Here is a 26,209-nt window from a genome sequence, read left to right on the forward strand (position 1 = left end):
AGTCTAGAAAACAAACCACTGTTATACCATGAGGGAGGGGTAATAATTCAGGAGGGCTAATAAATCTTTAACTGTATATAGACAAACGGTCAGACAGACAGAAGAATATTATTGCTAGTTTACCTGTAACCACATTAGGAATCTTGGTGAGGAAGCTCTTGACGGTTCTGACAGGCACTCCTTCAGCCTCATCTTGGAGGCGTGTGATGATGTCCTCGATCTGCACAAACAGAAGAGAGAGTCTGTCTAGTTCATTCAGCTGACTCACATCTCATACTGCACCTACAGTCAGTCTGCTTCAGTTTATTTCAGCACCCATATTGACAGGATACAGAATTAACACAGCCCACAAAAGCAGGAGCAGCACAGCAGAAGCAGAGCTGCAGAAGAGTTTCTACACCCAGTCTATTTTTGCTCCATGCAATGTGGTGAATTCAGCAAAAAATAAAAACACAATGCTTTGTTATATACCATAAGTAGCATTTTATTATAGCTCACTAGATAAAAAATAGTATACATTTCTGTAAATGTTTAAAATAATTAATGAGGAATAACAGCTGTTGAACTATCACAAACATAATGATCATCTACTGTAGGTGGCATTGTGTTTATTACGCAATGTATAGATATTTAAAAGATTTTTTAAATATTACAGAAGGGTTTTCAAGACCTTTTTAAGAATGAAATTTCAGATTTAAACAGGGCTAAATGCTAAGGATTTTGCTGTAATGGCCTGGTTGGGTCAGCAGAAAAGACTTTTACTTGCTCTATCAAAAAAGGTATTTGTTGGCCACATTTTAAATAATGTGTCAAAACAAGCTAAATTAAAAAAAGATATAATAAACAAAATATAAATGAATTTACATGAACATGGCAAAATTAAGACCCATTTAAAACGACACTCAAGAGATTCTTTTAGTGAATTTAAGAGTTTTGAGGACTAAATTTTTTTATTTTAAATCAAAGACATTTAAAAAAAAAAAATTAAGACCCCGCGGACACTCTGTTCCTGTTTTACGGTATTTTTGATTAAATGTATGCCAATTTGGTGGGCATGAAAAAAACTTCTTTCAAAAACATTTTAATAAGCAAATTTGTTAATGTAATAATAATACTTAATGTAATAAGCCAATGTACTAAAATCTTTTTCTATTGAAAGCTGACAGTCAGTTATATCAGTCCACCACTAAGCTTGATCTAGTATTTTGCATATTTTTCCAGCCATCTGTAGTATCACATTCTAATTAAACTGTCAGTCATAACAGGTGTAAACACACACCTACATCTACTGCTCACATTAATAGATGTGAAAAATGTACATTAAATGTTTTAGTCCATATATTGGGCCTTATAATTTTATTGAGGAAAAAAATGAGGAAAAATGGATAGACTCACTGACCAAAAAAAAAACATATATATATACACACTGGATCTGCGTTAATTGTGTACATTTTTTTTTTACTCATTAAATATTTCAAATTAACTTCATGCGTTAATGTGCTAACAGCTCTAATATATACAGTATATACCCCCACTTTGTGTGTGTGTGTGTGTGTGTGTGTGTGTGTGTGCATATATACACACACACACACACAAGGACAAAATTATTTGCCCCTTTAGGCTATTTTTCCCGATAGTCTACAGAGCAAACCATCATTATACAATAACTTGCCTAATTACCATAACCTGTTAAATAAAATTTACCTAGTCAAGCCTTTAAATGTCACTTTAAACTGTATAGAAGTATCTTGAAAATTTTCTAGTCAAATATTATTTACTGTCATCATGGCAAAGAAAAAATAAATCAGTTATTAGAAATTAGTTATTAAAACTATTGTGCTGTATTAAAACTAGAAATGTGTTGAAAAAAAATTGCTCTCTGTTAAACAGAAAATGGGGAAAAAAAATTAACAGGGGGGCTAATAATTCAGGAGGGCTAACAATTCTGACTTCAACTGTATATATAAATACAAAATTATTAGCCCCTTTAAGTTATTTTTTTCTATAGCTTACAGAACAAACCATCATTATAGAATAACTTGCCTAATTACCCTAACCTGCCTAGTTAACCTAATTGACCTAGTTAAATGTCACTTTAACCCAGGGGTGGGGAACCTTTTTTTATCAAGGGCTATTTACATTTTTGTAACATTGTTTAGGGGCCATACTAATTTATAGGGCTGCTCGATTATGGGAAAAATCATAATCACAATTATTTTGGTCATAATTTAAATCACGATTATTCAAAAGGATTATTAGTTGTAGTCAAAATTATTCACCCTTCTTTGAATTAGTTTTTTATATATATAAATAATTCCCAAATGATGTTTCACAGAGCAATTTTTCACAGTATTTCCTATCATTTTTAATACTAAATAAAAAATTTTTTTTTACTTTGGCTAGAATAAAAGCAGTTTTTAATATTTTGAAACCTATTTTAAGGTCAATATTATTAGCCCCCGCTTGAATATATTTTTGATTGTCTGTAGAAGAAATTACTGTTATATAATGACTTGCCTAATTATACTAATTAAGCCATTAAATATCACTTTAATCTGAACACTAGTATCTTGAAAACTATCTAGTAAAATATAATGTACTGTCATCAAAGCAAAGATAAAAGAATTCAGTTATTAGAAATGAGTTATTAAATCAGTTGTGTTTAAAACATGGTTGAAAATAAATCTTTCTATGAAACAGATCTTAGGGGGAAAGGGTCGCTAATAATTCAGGTGGGAAAATAAACCTGATTTTTAACTTAATACAGTATATACAGTTATTTTCCTCTGTAAATAAGGAAAGGGAAATAAATACAATAGAATAAAAATATGAAACAAACTGTGCTTTAAGGATCTTCACTGTAAGAAAAACATCAACTACAAAAGTCCTTCAGTCAAGAGCTGTAAGGGATTTTGTCCTTTTGTTGTTTGATTGTTAATAAAAACAGTCGGCAGCAGGAATAGTGCACACTGTCCCTTTAAGAATAGTGCGGCTCTGATATAGTTTCTCTTTCACATGCTTTTTGATTCTCAACTTGTTTGTTTATTACACAAACTATGAATAATCACTAAACACAGCACTCTAACACAAATGTGCATGTATTTATGCATTAAATTGCTCGCATTAATATGCCGTAATGCCTAGTTCAGACTGCGTGATTTTAACCCCGATTTTGGCTCACCGACAGGTTTTGAGAAATCGCCGACAAATGCCTGAAATCACAGGCAAATCGCTGCTCATGCACGTGAGTGACAATCACACAGTATGAACGATCCAAGACGCGATCTGAGAGAATCGCCGATGAGTCGCCGATGCCTGTGAGATATTTGGCATGTTAAATATCTGGAGCTGTCGGCGATTCAAATCATGCCGTGTGAATTGAGTTTTGACTAAAAATAACATCAGCGATCGCCTACAGCCAATGAGAGAGCAGCTTTCACTTGTGTGTGCGTGTGTGTATAACTGCTGCAGGCCAGCGGGAGGCTGGGGGAGAAGTTAAAAGCGATCTTTTTCGGTTTATTTGGACCCACGAAATGGAGGAAAAACTAGTGGAGGTTTGACAGGACTCAGGAGCAACTGTGTCTGTTTGACGTTTCATACAGAAAGAAATTAGTTTATTATCAACGTTGAGGAGAAATGGCTAATTCCCTTTAAACCCAGGTGAGCCAACATGTACATGTTCTACCCCATTAAAGGCTTCTTTCTCATTATGTAGTTAATAACAAAAGATATACTACATGTTTTTGGCTGTGAGATGTAGTTTGGACGAAGTTGTCGGCGATTCTCCCTATTGTAAAGTCATGCAATGTGAATGTCCATGTTGCCGAACCATCTTGCAGTGTAAACAAAGCAGCGACGAAACACTAGCCCAGATAGTCATGCAGTGTGAAAACATCTGTGACACGACTAGTTTGAAAATCATGCAGTCTGAACTCGGCATTAGCCTCGGAGACGAGCAAGCACACACATCTTATGCCGAGTTCAGACTGCATGATTTCAGGCATTTGTCGGCGATTTCTCAAAACCTGTCGGCGAGCCAAAATCGGGGTTAAAATCACGCAGTCTGAACTAGGCATAACCGCGCTCACACACACAGAAGCATGCCATGCGGTGTCATTCGCGCTATTAAAAATATGACTGATTCGAACGTACATCAATGAATGATGCACATCCTGTGCTGCAAACGTTACATTACAGCATTAGTCAATTTCATGTGAAACTAAGCTTTGTAGAGCAACACATGTGTACAACTGTCACTTTCTATAACATAAATGTATTATTTTTTTCTTTCCTGAGGGCTGATTTTGAATTGACGGATGGGGCCGGATCAAATGGCCTGGCGGGCCGCATAAGGCCCGGAGGTTGGTCTCCACCCCTGCTTTAAGCTGTATAGAAGAGTCTTGAAAAATATCTACGCCTTGTAAAATATTATTTACTGTCATCATGGCAAAGAAAAATTAAATCAGTTATTACAGATGAGTTATTAAAACTAATTATGATTAGAAATGTGATGGAAAAAATCTCTCCGTTAAACAGAAATAAGGGGAAAAATTAACAAGCGGTCTAATAATTCAGGGGGGCTAATAAATCTGACTTCAGCTATATATATATAATGTGAACACAGAATCTTAAAGATCGTCAAAAGAAACTTTCAAAATAAAAGTTTAGTTTCACTTAAGAAAAAATGTGATAAAAATGTTTCACACTTTAAAATTAAAATCAAGCATCTACTAAGCCAACATTTGTTGTTACATCGACTCAACTTATTTCTTTAAATTTTACCTGAGTTGTTATTTGTTTGTTGAGTCAAACTTGACTTCAAATTTTAAAATGTCATAATATTGGTTGGACTTGTGTTAACCCCTTCAGACCCTGCGTCTATTACAATGGACATCACATGACATCCCATTTTTCTGAATTTTCAGGTCTGAAGAGGTTAATTAGCCTTTCTTAATGTTAAGTGAATTTGAAAATAAAGCTTAATGGTTTTGAAAAATATTTTTTACAGACTTTTTTTATTTTGATATTTTAAGCATGGGAAAAATGGTTGTCACACCCGGCACATGATCTTAAAGGGTGATCTAAAATCTCCCATTTCCTTTAGGAGCTGGTTGCAGCCATGTCATTAGTGTATTTGTTATTGACATGGTGGATTTTAAGCAGAAAATCTAAACACATCACTAGTAAGGGAACGGATCTGCTCGTGCATTATCTTTAAAATGTGAACAGACCATCTACTAAACGAGCCAGATTCCACCAAAGCCCCATGACATGAATAAGGCATGGGATGAGGTAACAGTTTTATATTTTTATAGACAATAATAATTCTAATCATTTTTTCATTTCAATGTTTTAATATTTAAATTGATTTCTGAACTGCGCATCCCTGTGTATGTGGGTTTTGCACAACGCACTCTATAAAAACCAAAAAACTAGAGCCCAGGTTTTATTTGGTCATTGCCTATCAATTTCAGTCAGCTTAAAACAGCAACACATCTGAAATGCACCTTAAACACAACTCCATTTTAGACCAGCATGCCCAGGGTTCGCTAAAACGCATTGGCTAAGACATGAATACAATAACTAACAAACAAAACATTTGACTCATACCTGGTGCCACATTGTGACTGATGTATGATAGGCCCCTTAATATGCATCTCCTTTACCCCAAGCAAAAATATTAGTTCTATACAGAATATTAATTGGCATTTTACAGTCTTGGGCCCCACATACTGTTTCTATTTATATTCCCAAATCTTGCAGAGCCACTGTACTGGTCCTTTCACTTGTGATGGGAACATCTGTTGTCATTCCTCTCTGGCTATGCTGGCGTCTGAGCATCAGCAGAGGCCTTTGCAATATACAAGCTCGCACCTACGGTCTATAAATAATCCCTACACAGATGAAAACAGCTCGTGGTTTTGCAGGAGAGAGCCAGTGTAATGAGATTAGGTAACGTTCTCTGCTTTGGAGATTGCATGTTGTCATCACAGCTCTGTGGCACTTTTTTCGCACATGTCGTGTAGGAGGCAAGATCTCAGCTGCTTCTGAGACATTTAATACATATAGTCGCTACATATAAACAATCAAAGTCTTCCCTCGACCAATGTGTGCCCACACAACATGGCACTGACAAAATAAAGCAAGGCCACTTCACTTCAAGTACACAGACAAACATCATCAGCCACATCGAACAAAACATACAGCTGAATCCACCCTCATTATCCAAAAAAAACCCTCTAGTCATCCCATCCATTGCCACGTGACGCTAATTTCCCCTCTCTACCCATGAAAGCACTTCACTCCATTTAATGCTCTCTATCTAGTGTCTAAAATGCGAGTCTATGGCGCAAACTATAGTAAATGGGTCGATGAGTGTTGGCCGGAGTCCCACAAGAGACACTGACTGTAGACATAAAGAAGTCCACCTCTAAACCCAGCGACGACGAGGAAGCAGAGCAATACAGATAAACAGTGTTTGAAAGACAAAATGACATCTCTTCAACAGCCTCACATCTGCCTGTTATTCAAAAAAAATTTGTAGGCGTATAAGGTAAATAAAATTAAATAAAAAAACAGACAAGGGGTGTATTATGGACAGATAAAGATATTAAAGGTGCCCTATAATGAAAATCTGGGTAAACCAAGGCATAGAAGAACATTAAAAAAGGTCACTAATGGATATGGACATCTCATGAGCCATTTTCATGTAATTTCATGAGTGTAAAACCCCGGTGAACAACAGGCCAATCAGAGCACAAAATAAACTGTGATGAGACTCACAGGCCATGCCCTCCACATTTGCATGTATGCCTACTTTAGGTCATTCATCCGGACCTGATGTCATGCGGTTCTGAGATCATTAAAAAAAGTTCTGAAATCATTACTATGCATGCCTCAGGCTGCGTTTGATAAGCCAAACTTTTTCTAGTGATAGTTTTCCTCCGTTATTGAAAGCGTATTTCACTTACTATGTATATGTGACTTTTATTTAGAAAATGCAAGCACCAAATAGTTTACTGTGCATTTCTGCACAATGACGACAGCACAAGACATGCCCCAGGGTTCAAAATGCAAGATTTTCAGTTTACACATTTATTCAGCTCCCCTCCAAAGAAGCATAAGGTGTGTTTAGTTACATCTTTTGTTAATTTATCTGGATTATTGTGAAATTTCATGCACATGTTTCAACAAACACGGACTTCTGAGTTGTGTTAAATCAATCAGCTCACCTGTTTATGCAGAGGTTGATATTAATTCCTGGCTGTGTTTTCTTTGGCTGTGGCTATAAAATAGAAAGAAAAACATTTCTATCTCTCTCTTTTGTCTAGTTTAATTATATTTTAATCTTTATCCACAACAGATCTGGTTAGCAAAATAGGTTATTCTGATTTGGTCTATATTTGTCCGTGTTCCATGTACACCATGCTGTGTATCATTCATGACACAAACCATATATGGTCAATCATGGACCTTCTGATTCTAGGGATATTTTATGGAGTAATAAATGAGCTCATAAAACCCTTTCTAGAGATTTTATCAACTTACCGAAGCCATAAACCTACTATGTAGATATCATTATTAACTTAATAAACCAATGCAGTAAGTCACATTTAAATATCAGTTATAAATTAAATTAATCAATTAAAAGCAAAAAAAAAAAAAAAAGCTTTTAGTTAAAAATGGTAATAAATCTAGCATGCTAAGGAGCACAATTTCTTAAGTTTCTTAAAGGGTCATGAAACAATAAAACACATTTTTTGAGCTGTTGACGGTCATTAATGTGTCCCACACTGCTACAAACAATATTAGGACACATATATTTCACTAAAAAGTGTAAATTGGTTGTTTTTGCGTTATTTCAAGCAGATTCGTACTTCCGGTTTGAAACAAATTTTGAAGCTGCGTCATGGCCATGAGATCTTAGCATGTATTCCAGCGTGTAGACTGGACATCTGTACCTGCTCCCTATTACGTCTCTGAGTGTGTTGCATTTATTCATGAGTAAGACTCATGTGTTACGTGTGGATTACAGTGCACGCAATGCGCCATAGAGTGACGGAACTATGACGTCAATTTGTTTGCAAAAACCTGAAAGCGAGTTAGTATTTTAGCAGTTACGGTTCCCTCGTCCCAAAGTCAATGGGATTTTAGTAAAATCGCTTATATAAGGTTCGTGGCTAACAGAAACACCAGATGCTTTCACGTTTTGACATAAAACACATCACACTCTTGATTTTTTAAATCGGTTATGCTTCTTTAAAAAGACGGTTGCTATCAAGTTGCTAAATGGGACTACAGGCGGTGGCAGAGATGTTATACGTCATCGAGCTGAACTGCTCTGGAGCGCAGCTCGCTTACGTTGGGTATTTGGGTTTGTCTGTTATTTAAGCATTTTCATGAATAGTATTTTATAGTTTGTAGTATTTTTCTAATTGTGAGTTCATATTAATAATGCCTTCCCTTGTAAAGGCTGTCAAGACAGATTAATTTGTTGATTATATATTTAAATTAAATGATATATGAAGATACTGCTTACATATGAAGATACTGCTTACCAGCTGGTCTCTTTCCTGCTCTCAGTAATGCAAACGTGTGAATAAACGTGTAAAAAATACATACATGTTAACTGTCATTTTAACGTGATCAATAGATTATTCTTCATTTTTTTTCTTCATCTGAACACATTTAACTGACATAACTGCAATATTTACACTCCTCCTGAAAATGTATAGCAGATGTGACTGTATGTGCTGCTTTTCGCAGTACTTCGTGACATGAAAAGAATACTGAATGTTGTTTTCTTTCCATGATGGAACTTGCAGGCATTTGATAGACTTGTTCCTCACGCCTCATTTCTGTTGTTTGTTAAGGTAAGCAGGTTGTGTGCACACACGCGATACACTTATTTAAATATGTGTGATGATAATACTATGCAGGCACATTTATACATACAGTTTTAAAACTTTTACAACAATCGTAAAGCAAAACAAAATGTATTTCCCTCGTAAAAACGATCCAAAAGGCACGTATGTCTATACAGATGTGTTTTTCCGTATTTGCTGTTAGCAAATCTACAGATTTGGTAAGTGAGTGACGAGTGGTCTTTGTTTATTCAGAGTTAAAGTTAGTTTGTATCGTCAGCAGTACTCTTTCAGTGTTTAAAGATGGACCTTAGTTAAATGATTTCTAAGTTAATAAAGTTTACCATACGTTAAAATCACTACAATATTATGGACTGAAAATCTGCTGTTAATGCTGCTCTCCCGAGTGTAAACGTGTAAGTTTAGCACCACAACCAAATTTACCGTCGTGGAGGATTTTCGCCGCATTTTGTGACAGGAATAACACACACAGCTTTCTGATGCTATCTACCAAGTGCATCTAAGTTACAGAGAAATGCGGAGGGTTGTTTTCCACTCATTCACTGTGCAGTAACAAACATTGCATGAAAGATACACGCTTCCAGTCTGTGTTTATTTTATCTGTGTAAAAATCAGTGCCCAAACTGACACTCCCATTTTTATGCACAATTTTTTGGACCATGCCTTTTTCCCCAACACTCCCCCCTAAACAGAGCTGGACACGCCCACTTTCCTGACTTTTTCCAAAGTAGAGGTGTGAAAACACCCTGCTGAAACAGGGCCCTTTAAGCATCAAATCAGCATATAAGAATGATTTTCAAAGAATTTTGTGATACCAAAGACTGTAAATTCAGCTTTAAATGTCATTTCATGTAAAAAAAAAAAAAAAACATGCAAAAATGAACATTTTATGAACATCTACATCTAGCACAGAAAAATCCTGAAAGAAATCGTGTAATGCAATACAAAAACATACATTTTGTGCAAACTGCCTTTTAGTTGTCTAACATTTAGCTTAAAAAAAATCGGCTTTGAATCTCCAACTATGTTGGAAACCGATGTAACCATTGACTTTGTTATGAGGAAAAACAAATATATGAAAGTCAACAATGTAAAGCTTTCCAACATTTTTCTGAATATCTGCTTCTCAAATTGGTTTGGGACAAGTCAAGGGTAATTAACTGATAGCATAATTTTATTTAAGTTTTTCATCCCTTTGACGAAACAGTCATTTTCTAAATTTGCTACTCAAATCAACATTCTTTCTTAAAGTTGTATAAGTGGTCTATTACAAAGGCCAGCAGCATAATCTATAACGAAAAGAGCCTGATTGTCAGTAAATTCACTGCAGTCATCATGATGAAGTCATGTATCCTCCCCTTAATGAGAGTGAACGCCATTAAATGAACTTAACGAATGTCATGCCTTATCTCACAGAGAGACTCTTCAGCCGCCTCCTGCTGGCTTGTCACTCTATTTCAGTACAATCAGCCGCACTCACTAAAGAGCTCTTTTTAGGATGGGTCCTCATGTTGGCACCATCCCAGAGAGCACTTACATATGTCATAATCTGTCAAAACACTGTGCCGACTTCTTATTAGGTTATCAGAGTCCCGTCCCCCTCAGAGGACACCGCAGCGTGTGCTAAATGTAGCAATTAGCGCTCTTGCTTCTTCAAGGAAAGCTGTTGAAGAAGCCTCCGCTTCGAGTAAACATTTTCCAGAGGCAAATGACAAGAACTGGCACAGCACTTAACAAGTTCACAACAACGAAAACAAATATTTGGAAGGTGTTGTTGTAGGTGATATTAATATTACGCATGAAGGAAATACAGACTTTTTATATAGCTCAACTGGCAGAGCATAGCATTAGCAACAAACAATAGAGAATGAAAGAATCCTAAAAACAGTCCACAAAAACTTGAAGCAACCGCTTTCAAATTGGACAGTAAACATTTCAAATTGGACATTAAACCAAACTAGCATATAAAATTATTTCTGAAGCACCTTTTGGCTGAGTAATGGCTGCTGAAAATTCAGCTTTGTCATCACAGAGACAGGCTACAGTTCAGATAAGCTACAGTAATATATTTAGAAATAAAATAGCTAATAAAATTCAAATGATCAGATTTATTTGATCAAATAAACCCAGTATTTACTGAGCAAAGGCAACTCCTTTCAAAAACATAATACTCTCTTAATACTCTAATAGTCTGACTACTGTACATTGCCCAAAATGTATTTTCTTGTTGCACTTAATAACTGATTTGCAAAATAAATTATTAAAAAAACATTCCCTTTATCCATTTCGTTTACAACCTATCTATACTGTATATGTGAAATATATTTTGATGGATTTAAAGCACGTTTTGAATAAACGTGCCTGAGTAACTAAAAAAAAAGGAAATTTGTTTTTAATGCCAGCACGTGTCCTTTATAAAGTGCTTGAGGTTCTCTTGGGAATTCAGTGAAGTATTTTAAGTGAAGCAGTCCTGTTATAAAGAAATATCTCGACAATTCCACCACAGAAAAGACATTTAAAAGAGGAGCTCCTGACAGAAACTATCAAGTGAGGATCAAGCAACACTCACTTGTCACTTTTCTAATGGAAAAACTGGCACCAAAAGGGCAAAATTATTTGATTGGCAAGCGCTCACTCTGCATTGCCTTGAGCTTGCTGAGGCAACAGTACACAGTAAGAAACAGTATATATTGAGATAAACAGTTAAATATTTTGCCAGAACTATAGCAGTAATTCCTGAACAGTTACAAAGAAATTTTCACAGGAAAAATCCAGTCATTCCAGCAGGAACTGGAAGATTCAAATATTTAACTAAACAAAATTTTCAACTATAAAAGTAACTTTCAGAGTATGTGTTTGGGCAGTTCATTTACACAATACCATCTTTTTGTGGGACTAAAATTGAAAACTTTTGAAAACAAAAATGTAAAATATGTTCCTCTGGGTTCTTTAATTGCACTTTTAGTTGACAAATCCACTAGAGGGCACTGTCTACTTTTCTAAAATACATTACTTGGGGTACATTGTGGGTTTTAGATACACATCCTTCTTGAAGGAATACAAAGATAGACAGGTTAGACAAACATATGCTATTGCAAATAGACATTGTTAAGTTGTTTTGTGTTTTTTTTTTTGTTTGTTTGTTTGTTTTTCAGTTTTTTTTTTAAAACTGAACAACAATTATCCTTTATATGTTGATATCTCCCTGTAAATATCACTAGTGTGAAAAGGAACAAAAGTTGTTGTTGTTGGTGCCATACTGCCCCATGGCAATTCATTTTACCTAGAAACTGCAGTAATGCATGTGAAGAGTTTAATTGCAAAAAACCTCTAAATGCTGTGAGATATTTACTTCTAAAATAAGCATTTTTCTGCGACTCTTGTGTGTAGGCTCAGACATGTTACTTTTATAGTGATGAATAAGTTCTTTTGATTGTCTTTAAAGTCAAATACTTGAACATAAACATGGGAGGCTCATTTTGGGAGAAAATGTCTGATGTCATTTAGAGGGCATCTGAACTCTTCACATGTTTAAGTACAATTTTGCAGTTGCACAAAAGTGGATCACACTTTATTTCGATGGTGTGTTTGTTGAATTTAAGCTACATTGCATCTACATGCCAACTAAATATCATTAGATTATGGGTAGACTGTTAGGTTGGGGTTAGGGTTAGTGTAAGTTGACATGTACTTGTTAAGTTTCTTGTGTCTGTAGGAGCAGTATCAGCAGATATAAGGCAGACAGCCTTCTAATACTCAAATGGACCATCAAAACAAAGTATTACCCAAAAGTGTAGGCTGAAGTATGTATTTCCAGTGAGCCAATGGTGACATACACATAAATGAATCGCAAATAACTCGCCTTCCATGCATAATGCTGTGTTTTTTTTTTCATTTTGAATGAAAAATACAACAAATTACGAACACAAGAATACCATTTACTTGAAATGAGATTATACAAACACACCAAATTATCCACTAATTCACCAAAATGTAAAATACTGTCCCAAATTGCCACAAAATTGCATTTACGGGATAATTTTACAAACAGAAAACTATACATCACATTGATTTACATCTTAACATGCTGATGACTACATGAAACTGACTTGTCTCTGTGTCTCGGAGGGATTTAAATGAGAGGCAGCCACAGATGTGGGTGGCTGCATATCAGATTCACTCATAAGAGCCCCTTCTCAATCAAGCCCATCTTTCAAACTTGATTACAGCAGCCTGTCAATGGCACTCTTGCTGAGGAGAAAAGAGAAAAACAAGGACAGATTTTCACCTCTGCTGAAGCCACTTAAGAAGTAAGGTCATTTCTGAAGCCAACTGCATTGTAGCAAAGCATCTTCTAGTGCACTTGCTTGCCAGGTAAACCCATGAAATTAAAACACCACTTTGGAGATGCATCAAGCTCGGGCTCTGTGGTAAAGCAACGTGGGTTAGTCGGTGAGACGGGTTAGTGTTGCCATAGATAACAGCATGGGAAGCGCTCCTGATGATAATACCTTTGCAGCATATCCTGCTCACTCCCCGCAGGAGATATGTGAACAATCGATGCTGTTGATTTTCCACAGCCAGGTCCTGATGAATGACACTCAAGCATGTCTACCCGAGGCGCATACTGACGTGACACGCATTTCTTATTCTCAGAGGCGGTGTTATGACAGCTTCAAACCCCACGGCGAGATAATAATGCACTGTGAAAAGTGGTCAGAGGATGCACAGAAAAGAAGTTAATTGGAAAACACTTTCTGCAGGAATAAAAGTGAACTTTTGCCAATTAACATTTAATACTGTCTATGAATTCTGCCATATTAACATTAGGGTTGGGTTGATAGACGATGCCATTGTCCATCGCTGATGGCCTATAAACATCACCATGCTGAGCCGGCATCGCGATCCTCAGCCCCGTCCCCATCACAGCAGCAACCCGCTCAGGAAAAATACACACGTCCGAGCTATAGCAGTCAGAAGGTGTTTTGAGCACAAAACCCCACAGAGCAGTGCATGTCGGACAGTTTATCAAGGATGTACCGCTGGATCGTGTCTTACTACAGTTGTTAAATGTGATATTTAATTTTGAATTTAATCTTGTCTCTAACTAATGTCTCTTTTGACTTTTGAATCTATCAGGTAACGTGTCACAGCCTCAATCCTTGTCTTTCACACTTGTACTGGTCATTTTAGTTGAAACCTCAGATACTGTTGGTTGGTCGCTGTTGGTTGTGCACCTTTTTTTACCAACCAAGTTTGTCAACGCCATTATAAGGACACAGATCACACTGCCTATTCATGCCAGAGTCCCATGGAAAAAGTGATTGACAGGTGGTCATTTGTGTGTAACCTATTCTTATTTATTTATGACTTGGTTATGGATAAAACAAAGATCATGCAGGTGAGTTGAAACAGAAGGCTACAGATAAATAATTTGTTGTGAATTAATTATTCATTAATAATTCATTCACCGCCGCCTACACTGACGATGCCATCGTCCATCGCGATGTTTCACATTATAGACATTGTACAAACCAAATTGTTCGACATCACCCAACCCTAATTAACACTTACAAAAAAAAAGCAAAAGAGCAGACAATAACTAAATACGATAAATTACTTGAAATTGATAAACTTAAAAAAAACAACTACAATATTCAGCTATTTTCATTGGTGCCTATTACCTAAAATTTAAAGAAAATAGGTAGGGATGCACTTTTGTTGCAAAATGAATCTGATGTTTAAATTTTTAGTGCTAGGCAATGCAATGTATTGTTTGACAAAAAAGATTTTTTTTTTGTTTTTTATTTTAAAGCATCTTAAGCAACAACAAGCAAGCAGAACATGCAAACTGGCAAATATTTTCACAGGAGAGAAACACATATATAAAGTTGAAGTCAGAATTATTAGGCCCTGTTTGATTTTTTTTCTTTTTTTAATATTTCCCAAATGATGTTTAACAGAGCAAGGAATATTTCACAGTACGTCTGATAATATTTGTTCTTCTGGAGAAAGTCTTATTTATTTCAGCTAGAATAAAAGCAGTTTTTTAATTTTATATAAGCCATTTTAAGGTCAAAATTATTAGCCCCTTTAAGCTATATATTTTTTTCAATAGTCTACAGAACAAAATTATACAATAACTTGCCTAATAACCCTATCCTTTCTAGTGAACCTAATTAACCTAGTTAAGCCTTTAAATGTCACTTTAAGCTGTATAGAAGTGTCTTAAAAAATATCTAGTCAACTATTATTTTCGTCATCATGACAAAGATAAAATAAATCACATATTAGAAATGAGTTATTAAAACTGTTATATTTAGAAAATGTGTTGAAAAGATCTTCTTTCCATTAAACAGAAATTGGGAAAAAAATAAACAGGGGGATAATAATTAAGGAGGGCATAGGGGGATAACTGGGAATAGAACACAGTCAGGAACTATTCGGTGTGGAGTTTGCATGTGCTTCCTGTGTTGGTGTGGGTTTCCTCCAGGTGCTCCAGATAAGATATGCGCTATAGGTGAATTGGGTAAACTATTTGTAGTGTCTGTCCCTGGTCTTTCAGGTTGGAGGTTGAGCGTTGGGCTAACAACCCATCTCGTAAAAGCTAGATGTTACGAAACACCAACATGGTGCAGCTAAACATTAACTTCCATATAAACGGCCCTGGGAGAAATTAGGTAAAATTATAAAAGCTGAAAAATTGGGAGTGTAGTCTACAAGCCATTCTAAGTTATCTGTACTTAAACATTTAATTTATTTGTGATTAAACATTTAAGATAATTCAATGAAGAGACCACATTTGGTCAACTCAATTATTATATAAAATAATTATAAGGGTTTACAGTGCATTAGATTTGTGGTTTTAGCAAATCTTCTCTGTGTTCACCTGAACTATGAATGCATATTTGGAGAGCAACAAATGATAAAACACAGACAGAAATAAATTGGTCTGCACAAGTCAAGACCTGAATATCACAGAGGCAGAATGGGATCACCTAGACAGAGAAATAAAGATATGATGAGTTTAAATCTAAAGAAGAACTTGAGGAAGTGCTGGAACAATCTCCCATAACAAGTTCAAGACTGTGTGTTTAGCAGTGTTGGGCAAGTTCCTTTAAAATAGTAATTAGTTATAGTTACTAGTAACTTTTTACGAATAGTAACTGAGTTATAAAAGTAACTGATTACCAAGGAAAGTAACTATTAAATTACTGAAAAAAAAATCTAATGTCAAATGACTATAAAATAAATATAAAAAAAACATTGTGTTTGCAGTGAAGAGAAATCAGGTGTTAGTTGCTTTGATGTCGTGGCTTCACCTCCTCCTTTGGTAGCAGATCGCATCTTATCACCTGCGTTCTTAGCCACTAATTTTGTGGCGGCATGTAACAATGTGAGGTAATTCAATAAATTAGAGAATTGTGACTGACGCAAAGAGACCTGGGCATAAGTTGCACAATACATAAACATTTTTGCCTTCCACCTCAACAAGGGACAAGTAATGCTATTTCTAGTTTGCAAAAGCTACCTTTAAACTTGTTGGATTTTTCATTGTTCTGACTACTGGTCGTTGGTGTATGTGCGACTGACTGTGTGTGTGCTTGTGTGTAAACATCTGCACTTTTTGGAAAACGATAAAAATACACTCTATACCAATCATTAAGTTCTTTGTTACACCACGTTCACAGACACACCAATCATCATCGCTGACTGGTTATGTGTCCCACTCAAGCCCTGAACACAGATACATCACACACCCCAAAAAGAAGTCCAATGGCTGGCTAAGAGAGATATGCTGCTTGCATGAAAACCGCTTTAGTGTTCTAGATTATTGTATTGTATAATGCATTGTATTGTCAGTAACAGTAACAGCATTGCAATGGTGGAAACTCTTCAAGTAATTCAACTGAATACTCGTTACTAAAAAAAAAGTATTGCCGTTAGTAACGCTGTTTATTTATTTTGCCTTTATTTCCGTCACTGGGTTTACTGTAAGTGACAAGGAAAGTCATTTTACAATAGAAGGTATTTTGCTCTAAAAACAGCTTGTTGATATTTTGTGTTCATACAGTATTTTCAAACTTTCTGCTTGTATCATAACGAAGAGACCAAAACATAAAGATGGATGGTCATTAAAACGTTACTTAAACAACGGAGCTGGTGGGGTTGGCCTAAGACATTTGCACAGCACTGTTTCTCTTTAAGATTCATCACATCAGCCTACGCGGTCTCACTTGAGTTAAAAAATGACACCCACCTGTGAACTTCTGCCTTTGTGTGAGTGGCCTCCACGACATTAAGAGGCTCCTCAGTTTGAAACACCTGGCCATGCAGCTGGGACATGAAAAAGCGGTGATTCAGGTGAAGCCTGGTCTCTGCTGATCTCATCTCTCATCAAAAAGCACTTCTGTGCTCTGCACGTCAGAAGCAGATGTCTAAATGCAGACTCTACACCTGGACCTTCAAGGTTTGCAGGATTCAAAGTCTTGTATAAAGCCAGCTGAAAACTTCAATAGTCAAATGAAAGTCTCTCAGAAATAAACTCAGTTCAATGTATACTTTACTGTGCCTTTCTCTCTTGCTTTAGCTCTCTCTGGAAACCCATGAGGCATTAAAAATTACACAAACAAAACTATAAATTGTAGATACAAATCCATAAAGTTGTCGGTTGTATCTGTAAAAACAAAATATATTTGAAGTATAGGAAAATATGCACATACATGGCCCTATGAAATATGTATTTAATGAAAATATATACAAACATTTATATTAGTGTACATTTTTGTATTTGAGATCTACTTAATTACATCATTTGTGATGCTTAATGGGAGTGGGAGAGCTAAATTTTCTCACAAGTTGTTCAATGCAACACTGATTGATGGAACTTTAACAAAGCATCATGGGTATTGTTTTGGTGGAATGGGCAGGCTAAAAACAATTCTGTCATGAGTTGCTCAATATAACCAAGTGGCAACCTCCCGCTCTCCTTCGTGAAGCCAATACGGAAGTAACTGAAACCTTAATTCATCAACTCGCCTTTGGGGGCTGGCTCCAGGAAGTTTACAGCCTGGTACAGCCTGGTACTTGAGTGACAGCTAGGTCTCGCTGCTCGCTGTCTGGTCACCTTAGCTGATTTCGGCTGATTAGTTGCTGAACTCAGCATATACATAATTTTTCTGTTTGTTTTCTGTGGCTTTACAGAATCAATTGCCTTTCAGAGTTATTTCCGATAATTATCAGATGTGCACGCTCTGTGCACTTAGTTGTGCTCTCAAACCATTCAAATGGCCTCCATTTCTCAGGTGAGAGAAATTAAAAGTTTTAATTGATTTTCTCTTCTGGAAACAACTTGTGAATGTTATTAAATTTGGCTCCAAATTAAATGTTTATTATTTATTTGCATATCAAATTGTTTGTACTTTGGATTGTATGTTGTTGCTTATTTAGGCCTTTTATTATGGGAAGTGTTTCAGGTGGAGTGTGCTGCTTGTTTGATTGTTTGTTTGTTTGTTTGTCTTGTCAAGTGTATGTACTTTATGATGTGTTGTACTCTGTTTGATTTGTGAACTTTTTAGGGACCCCCTCAAAAATAAGATGATTCATCTCAAGGGGCTATCCCATTCAATAAATTCAATAAATACTTATATAGCATCTCTATAAATGTATTTGTATTATTTAAGATAAATTATAGTTCAAAATTTTTTTAGACCTGTAAAGCACTCCAGAATCTGACAGATTGATTAGCTGTAGGCTATAAAACAGTCATCTGAAATGTTGTCATACAGTGTTATGCCTGTGTTATGTCAAAATGGCGACATTGGCCATGCCTACTTGTAGTTTAATTTGCGCTCTTTGGAAACCTATGGGTGACGTCACGGTTACTATGTCCATATCTTTTACAGTTTATGGATACAACGCTCAGATTGGTGAAACTTTAGGAAGCATAATGGGTAATGTAAAACTGCAACATAAAACTCAAAATGAATTAATGCAAACAGATACAGTAGGTCCAACAAAAGCAGATTTAATTGATTTACAACCTTAGAACTGACAGAAGGCCTCCATTGATTTTAATCTTCAAATGTTCATTAAAAATCAATGGAGTATATGTACAGGGACTTTTAATTTTTATTAAGCCAGCTCAAGCACTTCCGGTGCACTCTTATGCCATTATAAAATTGTCCCATTTAAGATCTGGTTTCTTTGAAATCAATGATCTTCACTGCCTGATTGATATACTGGTTATAAAGTGGTCTCAGACCGGACAAAAAGCACTGCATAAAATTCCATTGTTCCCCGCCATGTCTTTAAACAACAATAAATGAATGCTTAAGTCTATTTAACGGATTATATTTTAATTAATTTACACAACTGATACTGTAAAAGGATCCTTATGAAACTGAAAATAGTCACATCAGCCTTTCATCAGACATTTATCAGTGGCTGATAAACACTTGACGTGCATATAGCCCATTTCCCAAATAATTAAATTAAGAGATTTTACTTCGGTAACCTAATGGCTGGGCTCTTTGAAATATTTTCATGTATCAGATGATCATTATGTCATGACATGAGTTTTTTTATTCTACCTTGGTGTCAAATCACGATAACAGCAGTGTTCTATCCTGTCCACCTGGGTCCATGACAACAACTAAAAATGCTGTATTTTGCCAAGCTAGTAGTTAGATTTGTCGCTTTGCAAAGAAACACAAGGTGCTTTTAAGGTCCTGTATAGCCCATTATTTTTGTTTTGATGCACTCTAGACTACACATATGCATGACGTCGCTGTTTTTACAAATTCACACATTCTTGCAGCTTATAGATAGACAACATTGTAATCATTTTCGAAAACATGCACTTTGTATCAGACATGATGTTTCTGGTTAACTGACAAACCATTATGATATCGAAGCGTTTAAGGTCTGATTTCTTTAAAAATCAATTATCTTTACTGACTGATAGATATACGATATAAAGTGGGTCTCAGACCAGACAAGGAGCACTGCATAAAATTCCAATGTTCCCTGGCATGTCTATAAAATAATGACATTTATTTTAACCTAAGCTCCTAACGGCATTTGCATTCAAACTGTTTTAAATCTTGTTTTTTTTTTTTTTTTTTTTTGCTTTAACAACTAAATAAACACTTAATTCTATTCAACGGATTATATTTTAATTAATTTACATAATTGATACTGTAAAAGGATCCTTACGAAATTGAAAATGCTGTATTTGTCAGGCTTGTAATTAGATTTACTACTATTCAAAGAAACACAAGGTGCTATTAAGGTCCTGTAGCCCAGCAGTTCCTGACAGAGGGGTCAGGTCCCCACAAGGGGTCCTCAGCGATCTCTTTTCTGGTGGAGTCGCATCATATTTTTTAAATTTTATAGCAGTGGACAATTAGAAGAACAATGTTGTCTTAGTTATTTTCATACCCTGGCTGACCAAAACTAGCAATACTGGAAACACAAAATGCAGGAAATACCAAGACAGTTACCTAAACTATAGTTTTATTCCATTTTCTCGAATTAAAGAGTCACTGACTCAGCCATAGTGTATTATCTGCACCAAAGTTCTTGCTAATGAATGCATGAGGCCGTCCAAATTAAAAAGACGTTTGCAGATGACTCAACTCCAATACCATGACAAGCTCAGAGCATTTTTTCAGTAAAAGGCAAAAAAAACTGACACACACCCAAAATGAGATTAAAAATAAAAAATAAAAATAAAAACTAATTAGCATCTAATATAGGGCCAATTTAAAGGCTTACTGTACGTTTTTCAGTTAGAAATGGCCTATTGATGTTTTGCTGGTAAATTTTACATTAGGCTATTATTTGTACATAAACGCATATAGATATAGTAATAAAGGTACCGTTTGTTTGAAAACAACAAACGGTAACCACTGCTGTAGCCCATCATGTTTGTTTTGACGCACATGCCTCTAAACTAAACATATACATATGATGTTGCGGTTTTCACAAATTCACACAATCTTGCAGTTTATAGATGGACAACATTGTCATCATTTTTGAAAACATGCAGTTTGTAGCAGACATGATGAACTGCAAAAATGCAGATTTACACTTTTAGTTGAAAATTGTGTGCAATTATACTCTAAAAAACCAGCAACCACATCTTCTGCCATTTCCACACTACATTTTGAACTGTACATGGCTTCCTCTCCAATTCATTTGAGCTACAATGTCATGCTCTCTCACAGGGAAATGAGATTATACTCATTTACCCATGTAAAGCAGCGCAAGTCATTCACACACTCTCACAAATGTGTAAAATTATGCAAAATTCACCATTAAACAGCTATAAGACAAAGCCACATTAACACGTATACTAAAACAGATTCTTTCAGCAAGTTAATATTAAGCCCTTTTATGAGACAGTACTCTCTACTTTGGCATTGTGTTGAATTTCTAAATAATAATTTAAAGCTTCAATTTTTTCTCAGGGCTCTTTTTTAAAAAGTCACAACACAGAAGGGGGCAGCAAGTCTAGGAGGGCTGTGAAAGAATCTTTTGTACTTTAAGTGCCTTAAAGAGCAATAAATGATATATTACATGGAGACCTAAAAACAATCCTGCTCGGTAAGTCAGTGATGCAATGGTGTAGTGCACTGCACGTGAACCACAGCTCTTTTCAGGGCGCAACGATTTGCAATCAAATGGGTCTTGGATAAGCTGAGAAGATTTGCACACAGAGCCCAGCAAACACCACAGGATAATCCACAACCCTGAGGTCACCTCTCAAAAATCATTATAATCGCAACAAAGCCTGTGTGTTAATCGGCAGACGAATGGATTGCCGTTCGCTGCAGGTTTCTCTAGTAAGTAATTCATAATTAAAGTTAAAACAGCTCTTGCGGACTGCTTTTGGATCAGCTGAAGGTCAAGAGCAGAGTTAGAGCTTTGCAAAGAGCACAAGTGCACGTGGCCAATGCTTTTTTTCCACAGACTACAGATGTTAGATGCTTCCTGATAAAAATATTGCAGTCAGACTTTGAAAAAGGCCAGACAATTTAATTGATCAAAAACTCTATAGAAATGCACTTCCTTGATATGCATAAAGGAAAGATGTAAGTAAACATGTCAGTCGAATAAATGCAAGAAGATAATACACATTAGCCTGATTTCAACATCGAAACACTTGTTTATTAACCGTTTTCTATTAACCATTTGAGTATGAAAGTTAATTACACCTTATTTATTGCATCTTTCTCTCTGTCTTGCTCTCTTTAAAATCATGCACATTAGTGCCTATACACATTTTTTAAGCCACACTTTTATTTTTCCCATTAAAACGTTATAAGAAATGTAATTATAGTTAGAAGAAAAATATGTGAAAGTATAAGATGAAAAATAAACAAAGTTAAATTACATTTAACATACTTATAGTCTATTTGACTTAGATGTTTAGTTAATAGTTTCTGCTATCATTTCATCAACTCACACAAGCATTCAGCAATATGAGCATCAATAGCTTTTCATTTGGAATATTTTATAGATTTTTCAACATCCCCTTGTGAACAAGCAAAGTCCCAATGCTCAGTATGAACTGCCAATAATTAAGATATTGGAGGTTTATTTGTACTTATAAAATATATATTTACATGTTATGCATGATCTCATTCCATATCTAAATTTCTATGCCTAAACCCAATTACTACCTTAAAGAGCCCCAATTATGGGCTTTTGAAAATGAGCTTCTATGCAGTGTGTAAAACAACATTAAGTGAATGAAAACATCCAGCTGAGGTTTGAAAGTAGACTTGGAGTCAAATAAATTTATCGTGTTGGGTTCAGATCTTTTGCTTGAACGTGTCGACGTCAACACAGTCCATCAACAAATATGTGATTGATCCGGTAAAACGTGAAGGTGCTTTTCCCTTCAAACACTAGCAAAGCGTGGGGAATCACAGGACTGATCATGACACAAAGATGACAACCACTGACAGATGGAAATTCGGCTGCAGGGATTAAAGGGTTAAAGTTAATTTTCACAACAATATTACAGTTTAGCCAACTGTGTGCTGTGTTTGATCCTGTAATTTTTCAGATTTTTGATACAATAACCTACGCTGCAACATGGGATTCGCTGGCCGTTTGCTATTAAAGGAAGGAGCAGCAGAGATTATTATGTATGGGACTTTGTCAGACTTTGACAGGGACTTTGTCAGTAACTTATACAGTTCATATGGACCAGTTTCTACCTCCTCTGCATAATAACATGTAGGTGTAATTAAAATTGTTTACTCATTTTGTATAGTTTGCCAAATATGTGTTTATTTGTACGTTATAAGTTATAATCGCTCTGTGTGGCTTGTAATCACTTACCTATTATAGATCAGTGCTTGTACTGTATCTCTCAGGTAAATCTTTATGGAGCTATTTCACATTTTGCGTCCAAAACAATGTTGAAAACGTTACGCGTGCTTCTTCCTTTACTGATTTAAATGCGTTTCTGAACCCATAATCCTCTGCCATTTTGCATACCTGCATTAGGCTCTTTCATAATCTCTGCTACTTTATAGACATGGTGGGCGTTTCTCTCTGTCTCGCACTGATCCCAGTCGACCAATGACAACAGTCTGGGTCATAGAGCCAATCAGTGCAGATTAGCTTCGCGCTAAGGAGGGGTTTGGGAAGAAATGAATCGCTAAACGAATCATATGGAAGTCGTTGGGATAATAAGGTAAAAATAAATACATATTATAAGACGATGAAAATGTTTATTAAATATAAAATGTAAAATACGACCTTTTATAATGCAAAATATGGGATCTTTAATAACTATTAATAGGCAGTAAGTTAGGAGGGTTTTTTCAGCTAAAAGTCATAGTTAATGGTTTGTTAATAGCAACAATTGTATCCTAAAATAAAGTGTGACTTAAATCACATGTAAAATTTGCACATACATTGTAAACATTTTTAGACAAACGGCTTTGCGTGTATGTAGTATCCTTGCTTCATTCTAGTGGCCACTTTGTTTCATGCAGAGCTTTTTTTTCCTTTTATTGATACCTACTGTAAAGGGAGGAAAGAACAAACTAAAGTTTTCACCAGGCGCACTGTTGTCTAATTCAGATACAAGAGCATTTTCTTAAAACAATTCACTGCTCTCTAATCTCAGTGATTCTCATGACACGGCCCACTGGAGCTGAACAGCAGTGGCATCTACACAGAGCCGGAGGCAATCCAGCCAACACTGTCAGAACATCACACACTTGAATTTGATACAATAGCAGGACTACGGCAAAGCAATCGATGCCAAAGCTGACAGAAGCTCACAAAGCTCCAACTTCAAGACAACAAGAAATTAGAGAAGCAAAGTTAAGCCCAACTGACAACTCTTGCGGCATGCTAGCGATGACCACAAAACATAATATTAATAAAGGCAATAAATTACAACTGATGTTGACTGAATTAATAAAATGCTGCAGCGTTTGTGCATGAGTTATTTAAAGAGGAAAAGAAATTCTCTCTGCCTATTAACAGTAGACATTACCACTAGCGTTCATCACAATGTAATAACAAGTAGCATTATGAAAGAATTTCAACAGTCAACTGATTTAACTGACACAGAACAGCAGTATCAATACATGTACGTAATGTTGTTTTTGCACTATAAAGTTTACACACAAACACACAAGCATCAAATTGCTTGTAGTTAATGTGCACCCAAATTTGACATGGGAAAAATAGGTGAACAGCAATTTGTACAGGTCTTTTGGTGAACAAAAGTGTTCTTGTAGCTTCAAATCATTACAATTTAACCACTAAAGTCATTTGGAATGTTTTAACAATGTTTTGGCTTCCTTTTCTTGACTTTGAACATATCAGGACTGTTGCTGTATATGGAGGATAAGGGAGCTCTTGAATTTCATCCAAAATACCTTTGTTTGAGTTACGAAGATGAATGAAGGTATCAGGGGATGGAACGACATGAGGGTAAGTAATTAACAACAACAATTTGTGGGAACTAACATTTTACAGACGTGTATTCATCAATCTGATCACAAGTGGATGACACTAAAGAGACTGGCTTTAAATAAACAGTTTACTACACTGTGAAAAAAAATCCAGGTTGCCTTGAATTTTTAAGCTGAATCAGATTAACCTTATAAGTCAATTGAACTTATTTTATGTTCAACTGACTTAAATCAGCTTACATAACTTATCACATTAAGTTAGAACGTGATTAACTTAGTTTAATAACTTACAATGAATTAAAAACATATGCTGCAATGACTAATAGATCATAATTTTTTACAGTGTAGGAGTAAACTGGCGAAGAATGTTTTTTTTTTTTTTGCCATTTTCAAATCACTTTCAAATGTAGCTTACAACGGATTGCTTTGGTAATGTAAAACCTCAAGTATTTGCAGTACTTTGCTGTTTGTTTTTACAATATGTAAAGAAAAATAAACACAAGTGATAAAAAGTACATGTGCGAATGCATGTTGATACCAGGTGGAAATGGAAATGTGTCTCAGGCTGATCAAATTATTCATAATGAATTTCTAGGTGTGATTATGTTTATTTACATGAATTATGTCATAGCAGAGCAGAGAAAACCAAACAAATTGAAAAATTTTAAGTCAAATCACCATCATATCGCATTCACGGTTCTGCCTTTGCTCACAAAGTAAATGATTATTTTGAATATGACTGAATATGAAGTTAGTAATGGAGAGGATGGCATATTGACTGCTGATATGTCTCCATGGCAACATAAGGTCCAAGCTGTTTGGAGAATATAAAAAGAACCGCTTTTATCTATTATAGGACTGGAGATAGACAAGTTAATTAGAAGCAACAATGCACATAATTCACAAGGCATAAAAAATACAACAATTCATTTCACTTATAACCTAATAAATTTAAGATGTTAACATCCACTAATCTTGAATTTAAGTCTCCTTGTCAGGCATAATTCTAAAAATAAAGAGCTGCCCCATACACAACTGACCATTTATTTCTCCAACGGAAGAATGCCAATTTTTCCACAAGACATTAATATTACAGTGCAGAGCTATCAGCTAACTGGCTTTCAAACATTGCAGGTGGCTGGTTTCAATGCATTCTGGTCTATAATTAGTTGACTAGTAATGACAGATGGGCAGAGAGAGTAAATACCATATTTCAATCTAGCATGAGTTTATGTGTCATTATTTATATGATTTTAATCTTGTTTTTTAAGCAGCCATAGTAGAGAGGGGGCTATAAATTATTCGACAAGCAAGAAAAAGTATCATCTTACTTTTTGATCAACATTTTTTTAGAAGATGACTGAAGATATTTGA

At 35.5% G+C, this 26,209-nt stretch overlaps 1 protein-coding gene across 8 annotated transcripts in view; it reads right to left on the minus strand.

Annotated features, from left to right (window-relative positions):
• rgs6 (regulator of G protein signaling 6) overlaps nucleotides 1-26,209 on the minus strand; it is a 132,945-nt gene that overhangs the window by 35,549 nt on the left and 71,187 nt on the right. For 5 of the 8 annotated variants that reach the window (NM_001035263.2, XM_068215504.2, XM_073932848.1 and 2 more), the window contains one exon: nucleotides 124-220. In NM_001035263.2, the coding sequence (NP_001030340.1) occupies nucleotides 124-220 (97 nt within the window). Of the gene's footprint in view, nucleotides 1-123; nucleotides 221-7,232; nucleotides 7,286-26,209 lie in introns of all 8 variants that reach the window. The other 3 variants (XM_073932845.1, XM_073932847.1, XM_073932849.1) reach the window with 1 other exon arrangement.

Source organism: Danio rerio, chromosome 20, assembly GCF_049306965.1.
Source record: "Danio rerio strain Tuebingen ecotype United States chromosome 20, GRCz12tu, whole genome shotgun sequence".
NCBI lineage: Eukaryota > Metazoa > Chordata > Actinopteri > Cypriniformes > Danionidae > Danio > Danio rerio.